General features: G+C 45.0%; 1 protein-coding gene across 2 annotated transcripts in view; it reads left to right on the forward strand.

Annotated features, from left to right (window-relative positions):
- The window catches only part of KCTD15 (potassium channel tetramerization domain containing 15), a 167,521-nt gene that overhangs the window by 94,320 nt on the left and 45,601 nt on the right, over positions 1-27,600 (forward strand). For both annotated transcript variants that reach the window (XM_069639340.1, XM_069639348.1), the window contains exons 3-4: positions 3,173-3,317; positions 26,704-27,009. In XM_069639340.1, the coding sequence (XP_069495441.1) occupies positions 3,173-3,317; positions 26,704-27,009 (451 nt within the window). The remainder of the gene's footprint in view (positions 1-3,172; positions 3,318-26,703; positions 27,010-27,600) is intronic.

Consider the following 27,600-nt stretch of genomic DNA (forward strand, 5'->3'; position numbering starts at 1 on the left):
GATGGTTTGGGGCAGGGTGGGGTGGGAGGTAGAGCGGGCAGGCGGGAAGGGATGTGGGCACGAGGGGGTAATTTTCGACGGACCTTGGTGGGTTGGGAGTACTCATGGTTTGGGGTAGTTTGAGCTGCGTTATAGTTGGCGTTGGATGATTTCGATTCACACCTTCCCACTTCAACTATACCACTGGATGTTAGTTGTACACACTCTCTATGATTAACTATACTACCGCTGTACCACAGCGATAATTCTATCAGAAACTTAAAATGTATCCATTGCTCAGTGTTATGCCCTCGTGCATTTTTCTAGAAGTGTTAAAAAAAGACTACTTTTGAAAGAATACATTCACTAAAATCTCTAACGACATGCTTTTGCACCACCTCCAAACGAGTTTTTAAAGGAGCTTGGAAGGCCCTTTTTGATCTTGGCTTATTGGTAGCACATCCCCAATGCCAACTGTGTTTATGCACATGGAAGTAGGTGAGGAGATCGACTGGACTATGAATAGCCACTCACATATTCTATGACGTGTGTATTCTTTCCTCTCAAAAGTAAATCCTTACCAAAGGATAGTCGGTGCACACCAGGCTGTGGTGAACTGTATGCTTCTCAAGATGGGGAGAGGGGGTGTGCCCTTACAGTACAAAGGGGAGAGGCCCATTGCAGCTGTGGGGGCATGTCTCCACTTCCTGCATCAGCATCACAGAACCTGGCCCATAGAATGCAATTTGTTACATTTGATGAGAATCTTGGGTATTGATATTAGTATCAAGTCATTTGATGCCAAACCCCAATAATGGTCTGTGTGCATGGACTTTTGATGGCGATAATTTGTATACGGTGGCAGTGCCTGTCATACAACAATGGTAGCATCCGTCCATGTCATAGTAATAACTGGCCAATGCCCTTACAGTAGCTAAAACTATTGGATTTGTCAATGCTTTCTTCCTGGAAGGTGGCAGGTCTTACAGAATGTTCTCACTGTTGAATGAAACTATATCTGTAAGCAGACACTGGGTGAATTATTTCTTGAACTAAATGGAAATCTGGAAATGGCGATTTCATGTCGGGTGGATGTTTGAATGTGTATGCTTGCTCCTTCTTCCTGTCTGACATGTCTACCGGTCTTAAATGCCGCAGAACACATAATACATCCGTGTAACCCCTAGTCCTTTCTTGGATGCCCCCCCAAGACGGACTATGAAATAATGTCCAAAATAAAGGAAATGGCAAGATGGATACATTAGCATACAGTACTATTATGAAGGCTTTATGCAATTGTTGTGTCTGGGCTGTCATAGGATTGGCTCCTTTTGTATGGATTTTTATGATTGACGCCACCCCGCCCACCCACCTGAAGGAACTGTGTGAGCGTTTGTGCTTGTGTATTAAGCTTCGTCGCTGGCTGGGTGACTGAAGGCAGTGGCGTCTCTGCTTCCCTTTTCTTTGTATCCTGTGTGTGGTGTTGCTTGGGCCAGGTGGCGGGATCCTTTCCTGGCAGACAATGACCACTTCCCTTTTGCAAAGCTTTTGTGTCAAGCCACATTTTGCTTCATTTTATCAGATCCCTTGTAAGCAACTGTCGGCCCAGAGCTGTCGAAGTCTGCACAGGAGGCCAAGGGGCAGTGGGGCTTGAAGGGAAAGCGGCCATCTGGCATTGACATAGAAACATCTGTGTGGGATCCCTCCTGGAGTAACGGTCACAGACGTCTTCCCAAGATTGGTACCCATGGGCAGACAGGTAGTCCCACCCCCCCCCCCCTTCCCTGAACCTGGGAGATGTAATGAGAAGAAATACGAAGGATGCCATGCAAAGTCTTTACAGGTCAAATATCAAAGGTTGTGGGGGTTCCCAGAATTGTGCATGCTGTGGATTTTACATGGCAAATGGCATCAATGGCCATTAGAAACACAACTAGAAGCCTATTAAGCCTTATATATTGCACCAGGAGCGCCGCCATGACCTGCATATAGGAGTCTGATGCAATCAACTCTTAATGACGCATATTAATGGGGCGAAACGTTGGTTGCGGGGTTGCTAAGGCGAGTCTCCTTAACCTAAGATCCGCGAACGTCCTAAGCACAATGTCCTACGTCCTGACCAACTCCCTTAACCCCTTTCTTGCAGCATATGTATAGTTCTGAAGTAGAAAGGCACTGAGGCAAACAGTACAATAGAAGCTGGGGGTCTGCATTCTCTCCCGTGCACAGTGCAGAAAAGAACTCGGCCGTCATCATTTTAAGGAGCACTGCTCATTCTGTGTGCCACACACCCGGAGCCACACATTTGATAGGCACAAGTCTCCAGAAACTCTGTGCTCGACTCTCTAAAGGCCCCCAAACTTCCTCGTTCCTCTGCCTTCCACTTTTACGTCACCTCCACTTTGAGGCTCATTTGCATCAGAGTCGTAATGTCAATAGAAGGCGTAACAGCCTTGTCTAAGGCGTCTACACCTTCCATTGAAGCCACAGCTCATTTTCATTCATTTGTATGGTGGATTGGAGGGGGGAGAGCGAAATGCAAGTTGCCAGTGGACTCCATAGGGATCCATTGTACATGCTTCCTGCCGTGCGCACGTCAGGCAGCGTTTTCAATTAAACGCTTCCTACCATGCATGCATGGTAGCACTGTTTGCTCATTTGTACAGTGGATTCCAAATGCGTAGGGCGAAAAGTGGCCTACACACTTATACGCCGCCTTTTTGCCTTAAACCTTTTTAGTCCACCGTGAAAAAGATGAAAATTTGGTGGCGGGGCCTGTGCACAGCAATGTGCATGCGTACAAGTCCCTGCCACCGAGTTATGTGGAGACTCTAAAATGAGGTCCTTTGTATTCCTGTATGCTCTGCTGCTTTTTGAAGCTAGGTTTGCACTTTGTATTTTAAGTCAAATAAATGCATACAATAAATGGCTGGTGTGCAGCTCATTGCAACCCAAATCTCCAATACTGAGTGCGTGGTAACACCGCTAAGTTAACTGCGAAAGGGAGCGCCTCATCATTGCGGCCATGGTGCTCAAGTCGTTGGCCGTTTGCGGGTCCTGAGGGGTGTGGTCTGAGATGCTGTGCCTATTTTGGTTTGTGAGGGCATGTCCAAGAATAGGGCATTCCCCTGAAGAGATGCAGATGTGCTTAATGGGCATAATGCTGTCCCTTTCCCCCTTGGTTTCTGCTCAGGATAAGTCGCCTGTTCAATGGCACGGAGCCCATCGTCTTGGACAGCTTGAAGCAGCACTATTTCATCGATCGGGACGGCGAGATCTTCAGATACATCCTCAGCTTCCTGAGGACCTGCAAGCTGCTCCTCCCAGATGACTTCAGGGTAAGACCCCGACACTGCAAACACCCTTTTTCACATGCAGACTAATTCACATTGTGGAATATTGTTTCTGCATCTTATACCTAAACACATCTAACTACAGAGAAGTGTTTGCCATTGCTGTTTTTTGATGATGTGAGTTTTTTTCTGGATTCACGTTAAAACGTGATGTAAAATAATTCAAGGTTTCCATGGTTACCATCAAAAATATTAAATGAGTAAGCCTTTGCCTACGAGTTTTCACTACAAATATTACTTAATCACATTGTTCTGAAATTCAACAAGAGTTAGCAACAATTGTAGTGAAAAGAGAAAAAACATTTCCTTTTGCTTGATATCCAGATGTTGAAGGCCTGTTTCATAGCTGGATTTTTCAATCTGTGTCTTTTTAAACAGGAAAGCTGTATGAAGTAAACCCATGTTTTGCCAAAAACACCTCTGAAGTTGTTCTACCTAGCCCGCCTTTATTGTTTCTTTTGCTTTACGCTGCCTTTAGTCACTTTAAAGCACCGACCATAGGGTTTCCTCTGACCAATCATGTGTGGGAGCTCTCCTCCTCGATTAAAGGAATTCAACTACATCTAGCCATCATTCAAAAACTCTAGCCCCTGCTATGTTAAGCCAAGAAAGCATATTCTCTCCTATTGCCACCTAGGGCATGTCTCACATACTCCACTCTTGGTTTCACAACACACCTTGCTCCTTACCACTTTTCTCACCAACGTCTAAAATTGATGTTACCAAAGCAGCCCTTCTCACTGTTATGGGTCCTGCATTCTTCTTTATTCTGTGTACACCTCCTGGCTTGGATATTTTGCGGTATTCACTTTCACATGTTGGGGGTCTTAGAATGGGTATATGTGTCTTTCACGCATCTTCTTTGCTTTGTTTTCATCGAGGTCGAGGGATATGGATGTCTACGTTCAAGTGTTGCCAAGGACTACACCAGCACGCTGTGTTCCCTGTAGGGCAGCCACGCGTGTCTAATATTTCATCACCTCGAAAGGAGAATGATCATTTGTGGCTGCTTTTGAACAGTAAGAAAGGGAACTGTTCCTTGGGCGTTAGGGGAATTGGGCCCGAGATAGTACCGAGTATGGGCTGTACCATCATACTTCCACCGCGGCAAGCGATATGTGGAAAATAGGCTGATGTCCATTGCTTTTATTGACACTGAGAGGAATTTCCACAAATGGAACCTATAAGAGATATGCCATGTCTGCCCTCTGGTTGGGCTTGTGGGGTGGTTCTATAGGTCTGGGAATGCCCACTTTTCTCAACCTGTCTTCTTGGGGTGTGCAGATTGAATGCTTTGCACACGCATTGGAGACCACGGCCATCTAGCCCTTTTATGAACAAGCGGCCTGCTCTCAAAGGAACCCTGCTTAGTACTGGGAGTCACAGTAGATGTATCAATTGTTTTATTAACATTTCGGCCCCAACAGCCTTTGTGAAATAAAACAAAAATCAAATAAATAATGTCACCAACTATTAAACATAGAACCATAAAACCACAATTCAGAAAATGCATAATGCTAAGATTCAGAAACTATTCTAATCAAGTTGGAAATCTCCCTAACACTCAAGACTTCACTTCACTCCCAAGGCTTAGTTAGTGCCTATCCCCAATGATTGGGTACTAGCAAGGTTAAACCCCCAAAAGAGATTGAACAGCTACAGAAGCAGAGGGAAAGGAGTCATGTATCGGCCCCTTAACCTAGGTTTAGCAACTCTGAACCCTTAATTGGCTTATGGCATGACCAGGCCAAGAGGCTCAGACTAACATGTACTGCAGAGAAATAGGCCACCAGCCTTCTGAACGATCTCAGCCTGAACAAGGCTTTTTATTTGGTTCTATGTGATATTTCTGCATTTTGAAGGCCGCACACCTAAAAGACCGAATTATTTCGGCCGATTTTATGTGGCCTTCAAAAGTGGAAATATCACACTTCTAGGGGGTTCACCCCCAACCAACCGGAAGCCGTTGCCCTGAACGCTAGCATTTTGTTTTAGAAATTGGGGGATTTCACTGCAAGTCTCCTTACCATTCCTGCATCCTCACTTCCCCGCCCAAGCCTTCCACCTCAACCCCCCACCACAGACACTGATTCAGACACACAAACACACACACACACTCACATTTACCTGTTTCCCACCCCCTCCATCCCCATCACCAACGTTCCCCCGCAGACACAGACAGACGGACACACACACACAGACTCTTATACACACTCACACATACACGCAAAACACTTACCTGGGACGCCCGCAATGTCCCTGTTAGGGCTCCACCGTGCCCGTCAGCCCCTGCGAGCACTCATGTCTGTCCAGGGGCGTGAGAGTTCGATTTAGAAAGACAGCCTGGAGACCACTCTGAGCGGTCTTTCTAAATCGATTAATTTTAGCCTGTCTTTTTTAAAAAATACGTTTTCACTCAAGATTTTCCACCAAACGAGGGCAGTTGTTGCACCGATTATTTACACACATACTCCATCTTTTCCTATTGCTGGCTAGTGGCAATGTGTCACCTATAGGCAAATCAAACAGGTGTCTGTCCTATGGTCTTGGCAGAGGTCTGAAGTAGGGTTGTTGGAAAGGATCTGCCATACCAATGTCCTGCTATTGCAGATGGCTCAATTTCTCAGGCGTAGTCTCCATTTGTTTCTTGCTCCACTCAGCTTGTTTGCTCTTTAAAATATTCAGCTAGGCTGTATGAAAGGGCAACAAATGATTTTGAAGTGCAAGAAATATCAACCAACTCCATAAGTAGGAGATAACGTTTGTGCTCCTTTAGTGTGACTCTGGACGAGGCTGGGAAAGGTGCACCCTCCAGGCTTTATCCACCAGACTGTTGTTAAACGAGAATGTGGCCCTCATTACAAGTCAGGCGTTAAGGGGTTAACGGCACCGTAAAGAGCGTCGGCGCCGTTAAACCCTTAACTCCTGATTCACACTTTAACGCCTGCTTTTTGCAGGCGTTAAAGTCCAAGGCGCTAAGCGACCTTGCTGCTAATTACGGTACCGTAATTTACGGTGCCGTAATTAGCGCCTTCCCCATCCCCATTATGCCCTATGGAGCAAAAATGGAAATGGGGAAGGGCAAATGGTGAATGGGAAATTACCGCCCCACTCACCTTGGAATGGGGCGGTAATTCCGCCATCCACCATGGCGGAATCCGGCATGGACCATGGTGCTAATAGCACCATGGTCCACCGCCTGCCTTGTAATGAGGGCCATGTTTAACAGCATACGCGCTGGGCTTTCACGCTATCTTTTCAGCCCCATAAAACACCCATTGCCGGCTTCTAAAGCAGCCCTTGGGAAGCTCTGGTGGGGGAACAGGAGGCATTTCCATAAAGGTACCTTTTCACACTGTCCAATCCCCAAGCCTTAGCACCGTAAATCACAGTGCCTCCATATTTGGCTGAGAAAACGGAATTCACTTGAGAGGAAACGATGTTATCATGAATGCAAACCAGTCTGGTATTCGCCCCTTCAGCTACCACTGCCACTTCTACGGCTGAAGACATTTTGTGGGTTTAAATTTGGCTTTGTGGATGTCATCACTTCAAGAAAAGAGTAGATGGTCACCTGCTCCAAATGTTTGACATCCTGTGTCATCCAGAATGCACCTTCTCTGGCTTTTACCAGGGTCCCTCCACCCCAAACATCATTATTTTGGATTATAATTTGTTGATAACCAATTTGGTCTCATTTCAGTAGACCCACCTGCTATTAATTGAGTATTTCATTTCATCAATATACAGCAGAATAGACCCCTGACAGCCCTCTATATAGGGAACATCTTTAGCAGCCATCATTACTCTAGTCGCCATAGCATTAATATATGAACAAAAAAGGATGATGGCTAAGAGGCCGCCCTGATTAACTAACTGCCCTGATGGTTGTGATTTTGCCTGATGGTCTCAAGTGTACTTGTGAAGAAGTATCTGTATAAACCGTGCGCATGATCTTCAGCAGGGTCTTATCCATGCCCACTGAACTTGGCTTTGCCAACCATTTGGCTCTGTCCTCAAAGTCAGAAGCTGGTCAGAATTCCAAAACGCCTGCATACACAGGAATTCTGTATGCAATGGAAAACCATGCATAATGTGTTCCAGAATGGAGATATGTTCAACCGCTGACAGGCCTGATCTGATTCTTTTATCCAGCTATTTACTTCTTCCAAGAGTATCTGTCAAACATTTTTACAATCCCTATCAATCACACTGATTTCCGTACACGCTGTGACCTGATTTGTTGGAGCCTCTTAAGAATCGGAATAATATTGATCCATTGACTTGGGAAAGATATTTTATTTGTCAAAATAAAGAACACAAACCCTCAGTACGGTGGCCCACCAAGTCTAAACATAGTTAAAGATTTCATCAGGTGTTGAAATTGGACCAGGAGCCTTGCCCTTCAATAAATAACTTTGATCTTTCTTATAGAAAATAGGTCCCCCACACCATATGTGATTTTTACGGGTGGCTGGAAAGTATCTGATAAAAGAGCACTATCGCCCACCCACCCACTTCTCCAGTGGACGGCCTTGGGCAGTTATATGAACAGCTTCTCTCATCCATTCATTCATCGCAGCTTGGAGGGCTCTCCGGGGACATTATTAAAGATCTTCGTGAAGAGCTCTACCAAGACATTTTCAACACTGTTTGCTTCCACTGACTTTTTGTGGATGCCCATACCCTGTGATGTGCATCTCGAGGATGGCACTGGATCATTGTCATGAGCTGCTTTTTCGACCATGTTCCGTCTTTGCTTCCAAAACGCTCTTTACTTGTTGCGTTTGAGGATCTCGTATTAGGATCTTAACTTTCTAATTGCTGCTCTGCATGGCCCATTCTTGGGGTTCAGATTCTCCGACCATGTAGAGCTCATCATGGAATGATATGCTCGCTGCTGATGGTGTTGGAGCTGGTACGGAAGGCAGCCGTTTTGAAGTTTCTGTTGGAGCTGGATGTATTTTCTGGAAGTGTGTAGTTTGCTGGCCCTTTCTGTACTTCAAGGTGAACAAAACTACTGTATTACGGGGGAAACAGCAAAAAATGTACTTGGGATGCTGTGGAAGATGGAAGTCCGATTGGACCACAGTTGATCTGTGACAGCAAGGGCATTTCGGCACCAAAAATGAGTTCTTGATTTTGGCCACCACTACTTGCCATATTTCTAATGCCAGCCCAGAGCCTGTATCAGCACAGACCGAAAACCACCCCCAGCTGAGAAGCCCCAAGCTTCAGAAACTCAAACTGGGATCCATAATGACCTCCAGTCAACGTGCCCCAGAGGTGCAGATCATGATCTGACTTTGGTTATAACAACGTGCTTGTTAGGATCGCTATTTAGTCAATGTACTCTGGGAGTATAGGCCATGACCTGCATTGAATTAATACACAGATCCCAGCGTCTGACATTCTCCCCTCAGGAGGTGATGGTATCATAAGTACTTACTGGCCCTCATTACAACACCAGCGCTAAACCATGGCGCTATTAGCACCATGGTTGGTGCCGGTGTTGTAACGGGTCCGCCATGGTTCAATGGGGAATTACCACCCCATTCCAAGATTGGCGGGGCGGTAATTCCCCATTCAACCATGGCCCTTCCCCATTCCCATTTTCGCCCCATAGGGCTCTATGGGAATGGGGAAGGCGCTAAGTGCAGTACCGCAAATTGCGGTACCGTACTTAGCACCAAGGTCCCTTTGCGGGTCCCTACTTTAACAGCTGGTGTAGACCAGCCGTTAAGGTCGGGTCCCGCAAAGGGACCTCGTAGTAAGGCGCTAAGTGTTTAACGGCGCCACAGCCTTTTACGGCGCCGTTAAACACTTAGCGCCAGGGTCGTATGTTCAGTGAGGACAGCATCCACACAGTAGCGCACTCGATTACAGCCACATGCCGCAGGCCGCATGCTAACTCCCTTCCCTCCTCAAACGTCTTTCAAATGGAGAAAGATGTCTGCTGTTGAGCTGGAACGTGAGCGGTGACGCATCTGCTGAGCCACTCAAGGAGTGCTGGTCATGCAGGGGATGTGAGCACTACCTGCTGGCAGGACGAGTGACCGAACTAAAGTTAGGAATAATCATTTGATGGCTGTACAATTGCACTGACTGTTTACCGAGAGTTTGTTCCATCAATATTAAAGTTCAACAAGAAGTTCAAATATGATAATGCCGAATGTGACGAACATTGCAACATTCCAAGTAAGAAACTGAAGCATGTGTGCCGAAGAAAATGATGAATCCTTGGGTAATCGAGAGACTGACTGAATAGGAGGGAATTGCACTCACATTTTGGCCAACATTGAAATCATGGCAGACATCTCTTATCAAAATATAAGAGCATATGCAAGATCAACTCTCCCATGACTTATCAAACAAGGCCCTCCTCCCTTCCCGAAATCACATTTAAACTAATGAACGATGCAGGATTCTGAAGCAATGTCACTTGGGGGCATCTCTAGTGGCAGAATATCATATTCAGCAAACTTTCCGAACTATAACTAATCCCGGGGTCATCTAGGAACGGAAGGAAAGGGGAGAGGGAGTAGAGGAGTGAAGGTGCAGGCAAACAAATAACTACCCTAGGCCCTTTTGAAATCATTAGCCTCAACCTATTAAAAATTGGGTCTAATTATCTATTTGGCCAGGGCATTTTTAGGTGTAGCTGAAATCTTATTAATGGGCAAAAGCTTCCATAAAAGAGGCCACAGAAAATCTCTCCAACCTCCACGTGGGTGGCAGCCCACCACTTGGAGGTTAGAGGGATTTTGTGAGATTTACAAAGAACAGGTATAGTAATTCTAGCTGCAACTAGGCAGTGTGCAATGAGGGCCGAGCAGGGTCTCTGCAGTGTGTGTGCGTGTGTGTGTGTGTGTGTGTATGCAAATATGAATCATCTACATCCCGTAGCAGCGTAGCCGGAGGGCTTTTAGGGAGGTCTAGTCCTGTAACCCTATGAATGTTTATAAAAACCGGATCCCAGAAGAGTTGAATAATACAACAGCCCCATTATTGGTACCGTGTCATCCCTATTTCTAAAAGGCAGCGCCAGCAAAAGGGTCGTATACCAGGAAAGCATGTTTGAAGTTGCAGAGGAGTGAAGTAACATCTCAAAACAAATGTGTAAGTGTTCTCCCACACTTGGGTGGAAAGAGAAGATTTAGCTGCCCTGTTCCAAATGTTGACCCAGGAAGTAAGATCAATATCTACACCAAGTTCAACTCCCCGCTCTCGCATGAACGAACGAATGAGTGAGTGAGAGAACCGCCTCCTGAATCCCAAATTTGATAAAGGGCCAACACAGTCTTGGAGTAAAGCCCCCATAAAAGTATGTTCTCAAAGATAGTTTTGTCTCTGCCTCCCCCTTTTACTACTGAGAGAGCTATGAAGTCCCAGGTAACGGGGTAGAATGCCATGCCCTGGATCCTCTAGGATTATTTAAGTAGAACATTGGAGCATGTTCTTCCAGTGAGAGCAGAATTTCTGTAATACAGAAAATAACCAGAAAGAGAAGAGTGACCATGAGTGATTCTTGGAGGAACTATTTTAGACTGCAAATGTGCAGAATTTAAGCATCCAACCACTTGTAATGCTTCATGGCAAGACCCAGGGAACCAGTTATCCCTTTGCCTAAATGGAGGGATTATTAAACAAACTACATGAATAGAATAGATATTGACAGGTTTAACATCTTACAAAAAGAAATCCCTGCATGCCCTTTGTCTGGAAAACCAGTGGATGTATAGGGAAATACCTCCCATAAGAGCGGAGTTGGCAAAGGGAGAACAGAACAAGAATGATACTACATTGAAACAATTAGACACCTTCTACTTTCCAAAGACTAATGTGGGCATACTACTGCAGCAAACAAGCTGAGAGAGGGGGCTAGAGAACTATGTTTCAGCTTTACGCAAATTAAGTGTCATGTTCCTTTGGCACTGGTGTAATACTGGACAAACTCTTCTGTTACCAGATCATTATACTAAGTAATAAAACAATAGTACAAGAATGTATGTGGATGAGCAGGAATCTCACGCTCGAGAAGACCATAGAATTATCTAAAAAAAGATGAAAGAGAAGAAGAAAAGGGAAGGGATAACAGAACCAACCCAAGTTAATGCAGCCATTAAGAAGCCAGGAAGCAACGATCCGAAGAGGAAGAAACATCGGCACCATGGACCTGGAAACATAAAGTGCTTCAGATGCTGAAAGATGGGTAATTTTGCATATTCAAAATCATGTTGTGTTTTGGGACAGAGATGCAGTTATTGTGGAATGAGGGGTTATTTCGGATCTGCATCCAGACGAAAGAAGAGAGTGGACATCAAATCCAATATTCAGAAACGGAAATCAATATGAGTACGAGTGATGGCAAGGAAAGTTAGCTCAAATGCACAAGAAAGGAGGACAGTATAAAAGTTGAGCTCATATCAGACCTAAGATCACTGCACAATGCATTGATGAAAGAACTGCAGGAGTGAGTGAGTTGGCCAGGCCTGAGAACCACACTTAAAAGAATTCATGAGAGATTGAATGATCGAAGACAATGATATTGGGGGTTCAGTTGACTTTAAGGGCCACACAGCAGTGATTAGAATATACACATCAAATAAAGGTGTCAGGGTTCTGGGATGGAAACACAGGTTAGACTGAGACAAAGTTCGGTCCGAACATTCCGTACCAAGTGCTGCATGTGGGAGTTACAGGGGGACTGGAAGAAATGCAATTTCCAGATTTGTATACCAATAATATCGGGAAAATGAGAGGATAGGGCCATAGGATAAGACTCAAATGAGATGCCACACCAGTAATTCAGAGGCAAATGACGTACCGCCCTTACTTAGAAAAGAAGTTGAGAAAGAAATCCATGGGTTGGTGAGAGAAGAGATCATAGTACCGACAGAATCGGCTCAGTAGCGCACACCGATTGTGGTGGCATGTAAGACCAATGGTAAGATCAGTGTGTGCGGATCTTGGGGACATCAATAAACACATTCTGTAGACAGATTTGCCATGCCTATAATCTTGTAGATGTTCAATAGTAATGAGCAATAAGCAAGCAAACACTTTCATTTAGCTAGACCTGTCCACAGCTTATCACCAAATACCGCTAACACAATTAGAAAAGAGCAGGAAACTCATAACATGTATCACTCAATTTGAGCCTTTACATACCACATGATGCTTTTTGGCCTTGTTTTAGTGGCAGCCATATTCCAAAGAGTCGTAACACACATTAAGAGGGTGGGATTAGGGGTAAGGGAGGAAGGATCCCACATTCAGCTGGGGCAAGTACTGGAAATGCTGATGGGTCAGAGGGCTAATAATTGAACTGAGTAAATATAGAATCATAATGAAAGAGGTTGAATGGGACATTAATGAGTACAGAATGGTACAAGTCTAAGGAATGACTGCTCGGGTAGCCAGAGTGATCAGAGACAGCTGGCAATGCCTTGTATAAATGTATATGCTGGGTTTAATATAGCATGAACATAGCTGTGAAGTAAAGGAGCACTGAAGAAGGGGATACCATGAAAGGGTACACTAATATCGATACAATTAGATGGGTAGGGTGTTAAGGGTACATTTGTAAGGTCAAGGCGAGAGGGAATACAAAGGGTCATAGGCAGGGGATACAGGTTAGGAATGGAAAGGTGGGTCCATTCTTGATTGGTTTGCTAGTATATCCATGTCTTCTCCTCCTCTGAAACCATGTTCCTGCGAGGTTCACAAAATCGAACCTTTCTAACTGCACTCTTCAGTCCCTGTTTATGCATCAATAATTCCATCCTTGCCTTCTGCTAGGACAGAGGAAGTCCAGCATGCTCCCTTTGAATTCTCCCTCAGAAGACCCCAAATAACCAAATCATTAAGCATCTCCTGCCACATTTTTCACCTTCTTCTTTACTAATCCCCTTAGCGATCCCTAAAGGTGGCAAGTCATTAACAAGCACCCGCCCCATGTTTCCGCCATTTTCTCTGCCAGCGTTTACCAGCTTCATAAGGGTTTTAAAGCAGACAAAAATGCCAAGACACAAAGACAGCCCCTCAGCACATTGTGAGGTTAGGGATTGACATCCTAGTATCTCATGGGGCTATGTGGAAGAGAAAGATTCATTATAACCATCAGCAACCACTTCTCAAAGTAGGTGGATGAAGGTGTAACATTTATCAGGAGAAGTAACATGTATCAGGGAATTAAGTGATCGAATTTCTGGAGGAACGGATAACCTGAACTGATCAAAAGTGTTAATGGATCACAGTTTGCAGGTAAAGATGTGAAAGATTCAGTGTGAGTAAAGGGATCAAAGGGTGCCATAATTCAATGTACCACCCACGAAGTAACGCAATGGTGGAATGACTCAATAAAGTAATTTCCGAGGCCATGGAACAAGTAGTAAGTTGTGGCATTGCTATTCGAGCAGCTCTTAAGTATGCACAGTTAAGTAATAGGACAGCTACTAATGGCACAATATTAGTGCCCCTTCCAAGCTCATGAAGGGCATTGACGTAAATTTGAAGTTTAATCCGGCCTTGGCCAATGAAAGAGTGGCAAAATTGCAGCCCCAAAGGAAGTTAAGACCATGATGGAAAAGGTACAAGGACAATGTAAAATAGCTTTTGATAAAAGAGAAGGAAAACAGGCAATGTTATATTGGGGATTGGGAAAGTGTTAGATGAGGGAATTAAGGAAATTCTCCAAACCCATGTAAATATTAAAGAAATATCATGACGCAGTGAGAAGTGAGATGGGAGGGAGGATCTGTGTGTAACATTAATAGCATAGCCAGGTGGGAAGGCAGTGAGGGAAGGTGAAAGAGTGTGACGAAGGGACACAGGAGAGAGTGAGAACTGGCGATAGGGAAGGATGAAACCCTGCGAATGGACATTGGGAAATAAAAGAAATTAGCATTCGGGATGTGACTGATGAGTCTAGTAATAGATTCAGAACGGAGTAACACAGTAGTACAGAGAGGGGAGAGAAGATGATTTGAGCATGGCACAAGGAATAAGAGAGGAAAGCACAAGAGTAAGAAGGACCTCATTAAAATGGAGGACTCTGAAATGTATTAAACATCTGTTCGGGAGGAGAGGGTGTGTGGTATTTAGGATGGAGTAAGACATCAATAGAACGTAAGGAAGTGAGCACCTCTTAGGATTGAACTCACCACTGATGTTTAGAAAATGTTGGGGTGGGAACCAGGAGGGACAATCAGTTTTGGATATAGAAGGAGGTAGCAGAGGACAGTGTTTAGTACTCGTCAGGGTTGTCATTGGGCAGTATACCCCTGACAGTTACCTGATTATTATGTGTCAGTGCTTACATCACTCACACTCTGCTGTACATGTAAAGGATGGTGGCATCCCTGGGGTCCCCCCAATGAACGATGAGGATCAAGGGGGCTGATCCAAGAAGCCCAGATATCTCCTACCAGCACATTCTGAAACACCAGGTACCCTGTCAGGCTTGCACCAGTGCAGATGGCACACCTGGCAAAAGCACTTTTCCCATTTAGATCTCTGCTTCAGGCCTGCCACCGGCAGCACAACCTAACCAGCATTGGCAAAGCCACATGTTTTGGATAGTCATTTTCCAGGCAATGCCATTGCGTGATCATATACTTAAACCATTATTCAGCTGTTGGGAAGTGTTGGAAACCATCACTGTCCAGCTATTGACAATATTTGCCCATATATTAACATCACAAGAAACCATAAATGGGAAGCATGGCTATCATATAGGTGCCTTGGCATCTTTTGGGCAGGTATCAGCAACATTCCCATATATCACCCTCAAACATAGGTGCACTCACACTATTGTAATATCACGTTTACAGACGCTGTATGTGCAACAGCTGGAAAATAGTGTAAGTACCTGGGTATATTATGGTAGTGTCTAGCAAATGGCTATCCGGTGTTTAGACAAAAGCCAAATCTGTTGACTTTGCCAATGCCTGTTCCTAATGCCCCCTTCAGACAAAACCCTAAGCGAATGCTGTGCGACGAGGGCTCGAAATGACTGTACTGCCTGGCAGCAATTTCCTGCCTTGGAGCAGCCTGCATACATGTGAACAATACGGCATAATGGAAAACACGGGCACAAAAACAATTGATGCTGCGACTGCACTTCATTAGGATAAATAACAAATATAATATTGAGCATGGCAAAAATACATTTTCTGGTAGATGCTTCACGATAGAGATGCCCCCATTGGGTAAGGCTCGGGAAGTCTCCTTTCCAACATGGCAGCTCTGTTTGCTATATAAACAAACAACACCAACAGGTTGTGCGTCCCTCTTTGTATCCATTTCTCCTCTAAAGACACCCTCATGCCAATAGTTTTGCCACACTGGGGGCTGTGTGGCACGGTCTGCGAAGAACCCTGCGCCCCTTCCCCCTCTTACCCCCTCTTGGCCTGCCTGGCTGTGAGGTGGAGCACGTGGTGAGGCTATGACATCAGGCCCATTAAATAGTATTGTGTTGCCCCACAGTGTTGACAGTTATTCTGCAAGTCATTGTTCCAGTGTGACCACAGTGGGCGCATGGGCGGCCCTGTGGGGAACGCGAAGCGTTTCCCCCCGGGGAGTTTTTTGGCGCTGCACACGGCCAGCGAATGGCCGTGGGGGTGCAGAGCGCCTCCCTGGGGGGTACTTTAGGGCTCTGGGAAGGTTCGGGAGGCAGGCGACGGTTAGGACTTGGTGATGACACGGGAAAGGAGGGGGTGGCGCTGTTTGCACAAGCAGGTCACCCTGGGGGAACAGGTATTGAGCCTGGAGGGGCATGGCCCCTGGGAGAAAGCGGGGCGCCTGGAAAAGGGGCAAGGAGACGGTAGGATCCAAGGGATCATTAGGGAGGAAATTGGTTATTTAATTATTTAATTGTTGGGGGGAAAATGAAAATGTTTAAGTTATTTAATTGATTGTTCAAATATCTCTTTAGTTTGTTAGGCCATGGAGCCAGTTAAGCGTTTTTGAGTGTAAGCTTTGGACTGTCACATTAAAGCGACCTTTTCCACTTTTAAATGAGTCTGGGTTTTTGTGCAGTAAGCCAAAAAGGCATCTCAATGGCGCAGGGTGACTTTCCATCACCTCCGAGAGCCAAATGTTGACAGGAATTTTGGAATAGGTGTTGCTGTATTTGGTGAGATCCCGTCTAGATTTTTTTCATAATTCATGTAAGTTGTGCGGAAAGGCCCACATATAAACTCCATCAGAAACACGTATTATGAGGAGCAAGACATCGAGCCGATGTTTATAATAAACACTTTTGTGACTTGTCGCGACCGTGAAGGCAGTCCGACGGAGGGCGTGTTTGATCTGTCAATGTTTTTTTTTTCCTTTTTAATATTTCTTTTGACAGTTTAAAGGCTGCAACAGTAAATGTCGAATTTCTTTTTCTTATTTTCGAAAGCGGATAAGTGAACCATTCAAGCTAGAAAGAAGAGAAGTTTAGTGAGGGCGAAGAGGAAGAGGGAAACAAAACAAGGAACAGATAAGTGGCCAGTGTCGATCGATGTTTGAATGCAAACGTATCCACCGCCATTTTGTCCTAGTGATTTGTAATTGCTAAACAGCATTAGAGGCACGAAAGCAGGCATTATTTGCAGGGAGAGTTGTCTGAAGTGTTTTCATCGAGCACATCATTATAACGTGTGGCTGAATATTTATCAGTTGCCGTCTCTTCCACAGGTTAGGTTTAAAAGTTTGAATATTTAGTGCCCTTTCACATATGTGTTCTCTGCTTTAAAATGTGCTACTTAAATTGGCACTGAAATGTGTTGTCTTCAGAGGCTGTTTTCGTATACCCATTGCTGAGGCGCTCTGACTAGTGAATGGCTTATGTTGTTGCTTCTGAAGTCCTGGTCTGCTCTAAATTTCCCAGAATTCATCACATGTTTCTATATGTGCAAAACTGTCTCTATAGTATAAACATAAACCGGCTATGGACTTGTCTTGCTCTAACTGGCCTCTCCTTGAACCCCACATACTGCCGGAAGGGGACCAGGGGTTACCCTAGTATTCACTGCACATTCTCCGCCCCCCCCTGTCCCCCATGTGACCCCTGTAATAGCTTGTGAAATGACTAATGGCCGGCCTGTCTTTTCTGGCAATGTGACTTATACACCACAGCCCCACTGTGAGTGCCAGTTCACCTTGTGCGTTGGAACAGCCTGGACCCACCGGGGTGAATTCTTTCAGCTGTACTGCTTCCTGCTATTGGGCAATGTCTTTACATCACCCTACCCTCACGCTGACGGCAACAGAGCCCACATCCTACTGCAAGATAATACCGGGAGGCAGAGGCGTTGCTGGGGGGGGGCGGGTATCTAAAGGGGCTATAGCCCCTGGTCTTTTGGTTGTAGGCCCGGATAGAATCTCATGAGCTACAGCCAAAAGACTAGCTAGCCCCGAGTCCTGACAGTTCCGCCATTAGCATAGCCCCAGATCTTTTCCAGACCTAGCAACACCCCTGCCGGGAGGAATATAAAGTGCTCTCAACTTCCGAAGTCTGACTCCCTTACTCCCCGTCGTCACTTATGTCATCCTACTTATGCCCCGTTATATGTTCTGGTCCTTATTTAGAACCCTTCACTTGCATGGTTCCCTAGCAGCAAGGCTCCCCTTTCAGGGCCTAATGGTCCGTAGGTTCTCTGACACCAGAATATAAGTATTCCCCTACCCCCAAGCTATCCTGTGACAACACTGTTAGCTGCAAGGGGAGCTAAAACCTCTAAGCAGCTTCCAGGTGGTCCGTCCCATGACCGCTTCTTTTAACGAGACTAGTTGTTGGCTGGTTGAGGTAATAGAAAGCCTAAAAGCGCAGTTACTACACACAGCTAAAATAAAGGACCATTTCTATTTAATGCTACCTTAGAAATCGCCCCTGCGTTACTTGATTTTGAATCATCAGTTCGAATCTATAGTTAATGCTAGAGCGGTACTGAATTCTTATTAAAATAGAAGGCGACACATGTCCTCCTCCTTTTTAGGTCTTACTAGAGAAAGTTTTAGCTCTGGGCGAGGGCCCTGGTGGGTACATATTAGAGAGGTGCTCTGGTGCCAGTCTGCTGCTCCGTGGTGCAAAACAAGCGTATCCCGGTGAAAGCTCCTTTTACTTGTAGCCATTTTGTAGGAGGGGATGTTGCTGTTTGAGCTTGGAAGAGATTTGCGAGCAGTGTTTTTAAAAGCATGTTTTGTTTTTCCTGCTGCTTGGTGCATTGATGTTTCATTCACTTTCATGGTGCATTATATTGTTATTGCTATTTGTGTTGTTCTTTGGCTAAAGCCTGCTCTGCACCACAGACAAAGAAAATCTATGTTTACGGTGTCAGACCTATTGGCTTTGCCAATGTTTGTCCCTGTTATATTTTAGCAAACAATTTTAGCCCCTTCGATCAAGTAGAGCAATGTTGACTCCTCTTGAAATGCATCTTGGTGCCTGGCTGTGTATGAACGATGCACCGTGCCATCAAGCCCTTTACCCTAATCGAAATGTGTCTTGTGAAGTAGGAACATTCGTTACTCAGTATTTTCCTCTCTCTGTGGAAAGCACTAAGATGTTCCCCTTAACCAAGCAAGTGAAAATAAAATCTCAAAGTTCAGTTTGGTATAGTCCAGTTTATCCTGTGAAAAAAGGCTCGCTATTTGCGATAATTTCTTCTTCAACCAGTTATGAAGAAAGGTGAGCTTAACCATACTTTCATCATTATTTCTTACTTCACAACAAGAATAGTTAGGTACTTTCCTTACTCTCTTGTTGACTTTTACCATACAGAGTGTAGGCATAGTGGTGATCTAGTACATGATGCCCATTGTTAATATTTGTAGCCCCATCATTTTTACCCAGATTGAAGGTCCAGGTGAACTACAGATCTTGTTATATTCAGAAACACTGTGTTGAATTTAATTTAAGAATGTTCCTGATAAATCTGCATTTTAGTTGAAATGTTGATTCCTAAGCTAAATTTGGTTTCTAGTCACACTAGGGACAGGATGTCCATCATAACAAAATGTTCTGAGCAAAAAAAGTTTATTTTTTATTTGTATTTGTTTTTTGAAGTTTTTTTGAAGTGTTTTTTGAAATTTTGTGATCTCACTTTAAAAATAATTACATCAGTACAGTACGTTTTTGATGAATTTCTGTTTTCTATCGATCTTTGTGAAATTTATGTTGAAAACTATGCCCCTGATGAAGAGTATATGAATCTCGAAACGCGTTGGGCCAACCTGAAAATATTAATAAAAAGGAGAAGACCTTTTTTCTCTTAATGAAAAGGAGTCATTGAATTTTCTTTGAAGAACCTTAATTTATTGCTTTATGAATGTCTAAGCTACAAAGGTCATTGATTATGTGTTAAAAATATCTTTAAGGCTTATTGCCCTCTAGAAAGTGTGCAGGGGACGCAGTTTTCCATAATTTGGATCTCTTTTGTTCCCAAAAAAGGCTCCCTGCACACACGCTGCAGTTTCTTCTCTAAGCAGAATATGTGGTCACCTGGAACCAATGCAGCATCCAGCAGCTGAATCAAAGCCTTCACGACTATCTGATCCTGTAGATGGGTCCACCTAGGCCTGTTCTCCTGATCCTCGGCTTGACACTAGCACCTGCTGAATTGAGTTTCCTGTGATGGCAATAAAGCAGCCTGCTCTCCCATCGATATATTCTGTCGGAACCCACCACTCCAACATCTGTTTGCTCATTCAGCCTAACTCTGCCTCCTTATCAGAGGGCTTTTATTGCAAGCTCCAACTCAGAGACGCTGATGTTCTGTGTGAACCTGCCTGCCGTCACATATCAGCAAAATGTGCCACCTGAGCAATTGACTTGCCAGCTCGACTAAGCTAAGTGTTGTACCATCACTACCACACTCGCTGCCTTAGTTATGTGTTCTTGTTTTCTCAATTGTTTTACACTTGTGTACGAGCGCGATAGAAATAAAATATCAATATCAATAAGTGGGGTTTTGGCATCTCGGCCTTGAAGGAATGCTTCTGGTCCTCATACGGGTATAAGATAGAGATTGCCTCTGACTGAAAACTACCCCCTGTAAGTTTCAGATTTTCCAAGGCTGACCGTACACTGAACTCCTGGTTGTGCCTCATCCTGCACAATATCCAGATTTGGGAGGCAGGTACACATCCACCTGCTTTGCAGTACAGTGAGTTGTTGCCATGGCATCACTATCCAAAGGTGTGCACAAGGGCTTGGCAACTCGGCATCAGTTCTCAATGGTATATTGCAGGACTTGGTGATAACCTGAACAGTAACTGCGACCCCCATTCAATACATTCGGCAGAGAGTTGATTGGCTAGCCTAGTGAAAATGTTGGTCTCGCCACTTAACACAAGACTAACTGTGCCTTGGAGCTAATCTTACCATGCATTCCGTAGCGAAGCAGAGACGATGACCATGCAGGGCTCATATGAATGTCAGAAGCATGTAGTCGCTTTTATTCTGGTGCATTTGATGAATGTGCATAATTAGGCCATTATTAGGGTTTTCAAAGTAAACCCCCACCTTGGGAAAGAGCAGACCACTGGCTAACAGTCTCATCAAGTCTGGGCCAGGGTAGCTTGGCTTTCCTTGTCTCCCTTGATAGCAAAGAAGACCGTTCCGGATGCCGTACTTGATATGGAAAATGTGTGTGATCCTGCCTATGCAGAATCTCCCTTCTGGAAATCTGCCGCCACAGCTTTGATAATTTTCTCTCTTCCCCCTTGCATTTATAATTTATAATTGTTCTTTTATGATGCGCTTAACACTGGAGAAGTTTCTAAGCGTAAGATCGAGATTCGTACCTGTTAGGTAGAATTATATGCAGTACCCTTTGGGAACACTACACACAATTAAGACTACAAGTGACAGTACAATTTCACCTTTGGTACACGCCTGTACTACACAGTTATAGAGGTAGCAGTAGCGGAGAAGCCAGACCTATCTCAAGAGTAAGTGAGCAGCACAAGGAGTTACACAAAGGGAAAGCAATTACTATGGTTCAGGCAAACACTGACTCAAGTTTTCTAAGTAAAAGAATATATATTTATTTACTCAACAGTTGTATAACATTTCACTAGTCTAAGCAAGTCAAAAATCACAATCATAAATACACCACACCACTTCCCTTAAATTCCAGACAAGTTAAGCTCACAAATGAAGTGGGAGCAAAATGGCACTCCAGCAATTTAAAAGGGAGGGAAAGACAAAGTTATTAGAAATTAGGCAACACCAACCGGTAAGTAATCGGGGCAGTAGAACAAGAGAGACTACAAGGTTAAAATCAGATAGAAAAGGCTTGGGGCCAAAGTCAATGGTTCAAACGTCTTTTGCTCAAGATAATAGGTTTAATGTAGTTCACGGTAAAGTTCGTGGCACAGATTCTGGACGAGGTTGGTTGGTAGAAAAGTTAGTTCAAAGAGAAGAGAAGGACAAGCCCTCGGATTGGAGGAAGATTTCAAACACTTTCACCGCGGCTGACCGAAACGGACAATGGATCTGCACAGTACCTTAAAACAGAGAGGGAGCTGTAGCTGAGGCGGACTTTCCTGGTGGTTCCTGCAGGGTCACGGTTCCTGAAGCGACTGTCGGACTGACACGAAGTAGGAAGACTGGAGGGTCCTGCGCCAACCAGGGAAAAAACCAGCAGCAGAGCAAATCAACGAATAAAAGGTGCGCTCCTTAAAACCCAAGCAGGGTCCGACCTTCCTGGCTATCCGGTCCCCTGTAGCTCAGTACAGTGAATTCGACCAGAGGAGGGGTCCTGGCTTGCAGTTTGGGGGAACTGGTTGGTCCCACCAGCTCAAGCGAAGAGGTTTCCTGGAGAATCTTCTCTGTTGTCGGATTTGGAGATTCGGACCTGCAGCAGGGCTTCACCGGGCGGTTCAGTCGTGGTAGGGGTCATCTTCTTCCAGTTCCTCGTTGGTTCTTTCATTCCAGTGGCGACTCTGCTCTTCCAGTCCCAGAGACCTGCTTTTTATGCAGTTTTCCCTCATTCATACAGCCTGGCTGTCAATCACACAGCAGGGTGGCTGGCCTGGCAAGGCCAGTCCCCTTAGCCAATCAGACAAGAATGCGACTTGGGTTGCTAAGGCAACCCATGGCAGGGGTTCCGAAGATCCCTCCCACCACATCCTCCCCCTCTAGACTATCAGGCGCCTTAAGGAGGGCTTCTGTGCAGAAGCCCGCGAAAAGACAGCGAACAAAGGAATCATCCCCGGTTTGGTGCGCAGAGTAAAACACGAGAAAGACTTTAACAAAAAGAAATGGCGAAAAAACCCAGCCGGAGCAAACATACAATGTATTTGGTCAAGCGGTTTTATGTTCGAGGCTACTATAATAGCCTGGAACAATACCACGTTTATATAATATAATCACGGTAGGAAAGTTAGGGTAGATACCGCTGCCACCAGCCAAGTTTTAGTGTTAACGGAGCAAAACAAGGCTCTAAGAGGCACAGACAAAAAGGGATAAGAATTAACCCTTTCCAATACTCCATGTAAGATGGGGTGTACTGGGTCTTCAGTTTAAAGTGACTATATAAAGTTACTGGCAACTTTACCTGTTTCTGGGGGACAGGAATCAGCCCCAGAAAAATGGAGTCAGTGGGAAGTCTCAAAGACAACCCTGTGTAACGCACACAAAAAGTGGTGCACATGGAGTAGGTGAGGCTCCAGTGCCCAAGATCACACAAACAGTAAAAATACACACAACAAAACACATGCAAGAGTGGGAAAAAGGGTCACACTCTTACCAGGTGAAAGAAATACATCCTAGAAATCCAGCAAACCTGCTGGGGGACTCTTTAGGTAAGGGAAATTAGCCATTTATGAGAATTCTCCCTAACAGTACCTGTTTTCCTATGCGTCGTGTTGCTTCCAAGACAAACGCATTGCCCCTGAGCTATCCTCCCAGCCTCTCACACTCCTCCTTTGTGCCCTCCCTATGCTTTAGCGCATGAATGCCTGGTCGTTTTACACACTTTACAATTTATAATTGTTATTTTTCTTTTATAATTGTTCTGTAAAAATAAATCACTAAGTAAATAGTGCTGTGTGCATCGGAATGAGTCTAGGTTGTGCTATCTACTTGAGATAAAGACACAAAACAATGGGCTTCATTACGAGGTTGGAGGTAGCCATGCCCTTAACAAGGGCATGGCTGCCCCCAAACTCGGGTCCAGCTTGGGGTCTCTCGAAAGGGGAATTACCGGACCATTCCGACCTTGGAGGGCCTGGTCATTTCCCTTTCGCGGGACCCAGAGCCGGTATGTCCCCATTCCCATTTGAGCCCCCATAGGGCTCAACGGGAATGGGGAGGATGGTAGCAGCGGTACCGTTCATAACGGTACCGTTGCTACCATCCTGTTATGCTCGCAGGTGCCGCTATGTACGCCTGGTCTGACCATGCATGCACAGCGGCACCCGCGAGCAGAACTCGTAATGTGATGGCATTGTAACAACGGCCCCGGTAGCACTATGGTCGCCGTTGTTGCCTTACTGCCACAGACGTAATGAGGCCCAATGTCTCCACTATTGCCTTTTTCTCAGATAGTAGAATCAGGTACAAGAACTAAAATCTGTCGAAAATCAGAAAAAAACACTACTGGTCACTACATCACTGAAAACCTGTAATCCTATCAAACGTGCATTATTGCAGAGTTTATCCCGAAAGTCAAGTAGAGTCCAGGGCACCAACAGTGCCTCATTGATATGATATGATGGGTTATTTTTAACGCGCTTAATACCCAGAGGTTTCTAAGCGCAGACTTGGGGATCAAACCTGTGGTGCTCCGCGTCGTCTTGCTTCCAAGGTGAGCACGTTGCCCCTGAGCTATCCTCCAGAGACGAGGATTCTTCCAGTGATGTCAAAATCGATCCAGTAATTTGTGCACAGATTCTAAGAAAAGGTTTCTCAGTTCACACCATGCACATTCGGTCCTGTAGTTGGAAGTAAGTCAAAGAACGAGGAGGCAAGGCAATCCCCTAATTCCAGGGCCTGGTTGTGAAGACCTGCCAAGGCACCAGTGGGTATATTCAAGCATGGCTGGTTTGGGAGAGGACTAAAACTGCACAGATCATCAGGTGGCATTACCTTATTTTGTGAAATCGCGTTCATTAATTTGCCTTTTTGATGTTGCTATTGACCACTTAAGGGGTGTCTATAGCTCGCTATCTGTGGGATTGTAAATAGGGGGGGGGTCAGAAAACGTAAATTAGGTTGTGTGTAAGGGAATCAATCTGAGTTGGCATTTTGGGGCAGAATGTGTGCTATTTATGGTAGAGCGAGGATTGAGGGCAAATGTAGCGGGGGTGGGTGGGTATTCTAGATGCTTCTTGAGACAATGCAGGGATGGCATAGGTGGATGGTAAAGAACAGATCATTAGGACCGTGATATGGGCAGGGAACTCCACTTTGAAGTTGTGACTAATGAAACGCGTCATACATATAGAAAGACTTCTGTGTGATCCTAGATGTTTTCATGAAAGCTGTCATTAATGTGACGAGAGACGAGCATTTTTTTGACTAGCTAAGCAGGGAGGGAGTTCAGAAGCTTGACTGCTCACTATCAAAGTGTCTACAGCTCGCTCGCTCTAGAAGTCATATTCCCGAAGGCAAACATTGTGAAGCCATTTTAATTCATGCCAAGGGGCTAATAGGATAATTGCACTTTGCTGAGAGTGGATGGTGAGGTCTCATGTGCTTCAATTGTGAAAAGATCTTGGATTTTACCAGTGATGAAGTTACACCGCTTTGCAGGTGGGTTTATAACTTTTGGATGGGCACAATTATGGCTAATTTGAAATTAAATGGATTAGCCAAACTACAAAGGAGCCTTTTTATTTTGGTTTGTAAATATCCCTTTTCAGCCACCTTTCAAGAGCAAAAGGCAAGGCCGCAAACAAGGCACATTTAGACATGTGTACGGTGCCTCTGGACTTGGTGCCTGTCTGCCATGCCCCACAGTTCTTCCGTTGAAGTACTAGACAATCATTAGACTTAGGTGCTGCTTGCTACAGAGCCATAGTTGTAGTCCGTCTTCTCTGTCCCCTATTGTTGGTAGACAGGTTGGCCTAACAACAATGATGGAAAGAGAGGATAGAGTGCAAAACACTCTCCATAGAAGTAGTGAACACTATAACACTATACCACTATGCAACATAGTATTACTGCATGTGGTAAAGTCATTTTAGAAAGTTGACAGTGGGGAAAAATGATGCTGTTCCACAGCAGGTGGCGGACAGGAGAGCAAGTTGCAGAGTTGTTGGCCCCTGGGCCGCAATCTTCAATCCCCTCGGCTACCTGCTTTGTGAGGCGGCAACCTGCTGGCACAGAAGAATGGAGCAATCCTTTTTTTCCCTTTTACCCCACCCTAAATCCCTGCCCCTTTTCTATGTCAGCAGTGCTGTGCAGCGGGAGAATGAAGGGAAGTCAATGTCCTCTGGTGACCTCACAATGCATGTGCATGGGAAATAATTGTTTCATCCCTGCTCCCTCTCCAGTACTGCCCATGCCATAGCAATCTCCGCCCCACGCCCAACAAAGGCAGGGAGGGAGCATAGTGGCTCCAACTGCACAGGAGAGGGAGCAGGAGTGCTGCAATTCCCACCCACATCTTAGCTAAATTGAAAGTCAATGGAAATTGGTTTGCATAACCTATCGATATGTGAGTTCCTGAGTACATGATGGCATAACATGACTGATGCTGTGAGTTTGTGGCTATAGCAGATGTTAAAATGTCAAGTTGCAAGTTACTAGCCAGCCATAGAAAGTCACTTGCCACCTCAACACACGGCTCCCCAGTTGTTACTCGCCAATATTCAATTATCACTAGCCAATAGCTAGTAGCAAGTGCAAACTTTGAGCCCTGCCTGTAGGAGCACATCTTGTATTGTTTTTTTTCCTGTCCCTCCCCAGTTGTACCAGTGGCTCCATGTGCCCCAGATGTCTTCCTCGGTCTTGTGGTTTTGTCATTGCCAAAACCCCAACCACTTTAATACAGACAAGGGAGTTTAAGGCCGATGTAACGGAACTAGTGTGCTGGCAGCCATTTTCTGTATGCACTTCCCACCACTGCAGTGATTCGATGAGGTGAGAAACCACTCGGATAACATTTTTATCAATATACATAACATCTGTGAGACGGAACAACATTTATGGAAACCTTTGTTAAGATCTGTAAGGCAGGCCTTGATCAAGACGCGCATTTTAATACGTCTTAATTTATCTAGCAGGCTCTCCGATTGGTTTAGGATAGAAAATATCACCAACAGCTTTTGTTTCTATATAAACCTTGTTGCTTGTCGAAATATAGCAGGAATGTGTGCACGTAACCTAGTATGAATTCAGAATTTCATAAAACTGTTTTTCTTTTAATAGGAATTTAATCTCTTATATGAAGAAGCAAGATACTACCAGCTGCAGCCAATGATTAAGGAGCTGGAACGCTGGAAACAGGACAAGGAGCAAAGGAAACATTTCCAGCCATGTGACTGCCTGGTGGTCAGAGTAAGCCCGGACCTCGGGGAGCGGATTGCACTGAGCGGGGAGAAAGCACTAATAGAAGAGATCTTCCCAGAGACCGGGGATGTGATGTGCAACTCGGTCAATGCCGGATGGAACCAGGATCCGACACATGTGATCCGGTTTCCCTTGAACGGGTACTGCCGGTTAAACTCTGTGCAGGTAAGGATGCTCCAATGAAAACGAGTGCCCTGTCCACCCACGCGCTTCGCTTCACTTCCCTCAATAAAATGGCCAGATAGCCAAGAACATAAATTCTTCTAGTTTAATGTATCGTTTTTGTATGAAACTCTTTATTCCTCATATCCCAGTGTTTATTCTTAGCAGGTGGTTGTGCAAGCTACAGTCATCTGGGCCAATACTTACTAATTTCAGAGCTCTCCTGGCGTTTTCAGTTAATAGTGAATGTTTTTACTTAACACTTCATTTGCACATTAGGGAAAAACAGATGGCTGTCATTTTGTTTATATAAAGGTTTACGCACCGAAAAGGCATTCCAAACATGCGTCATTTTAAGCATGTATGCCATGTTGGCACCCCCCTCTTGCACCTCCCAGCACTATCATTTAGATAAAAATCCATATGGATGCAGTAATAGTGCAGTAGAACCTGTATATAACTGCACCATTCCTGTTGCAACTGCTGCACTAGTCACCAGCTCAATGTTATGTTCTTGTGATTTATACAGCGCACTGCTGCCGTTTTCATAGTCTCCAGGCCCTCTGGTGGGTTTGAAAAGGCAGGAGGGTTAGT

Source organism: Ambystoma mexicanum, chromosome 1q (assembly GCF_040938575.1).
Source record: "Ambystoma mexicanum isolate Mex_15411 chromosome 1q, UKY_AmexF1_1, whole genome shotgun sequence".
NCBI lineage: Eukaryota > Metazoa > Chordata > Amphibia > Caudata > Ambystomatidae > Ambystoma > Ambystoma mexicanum.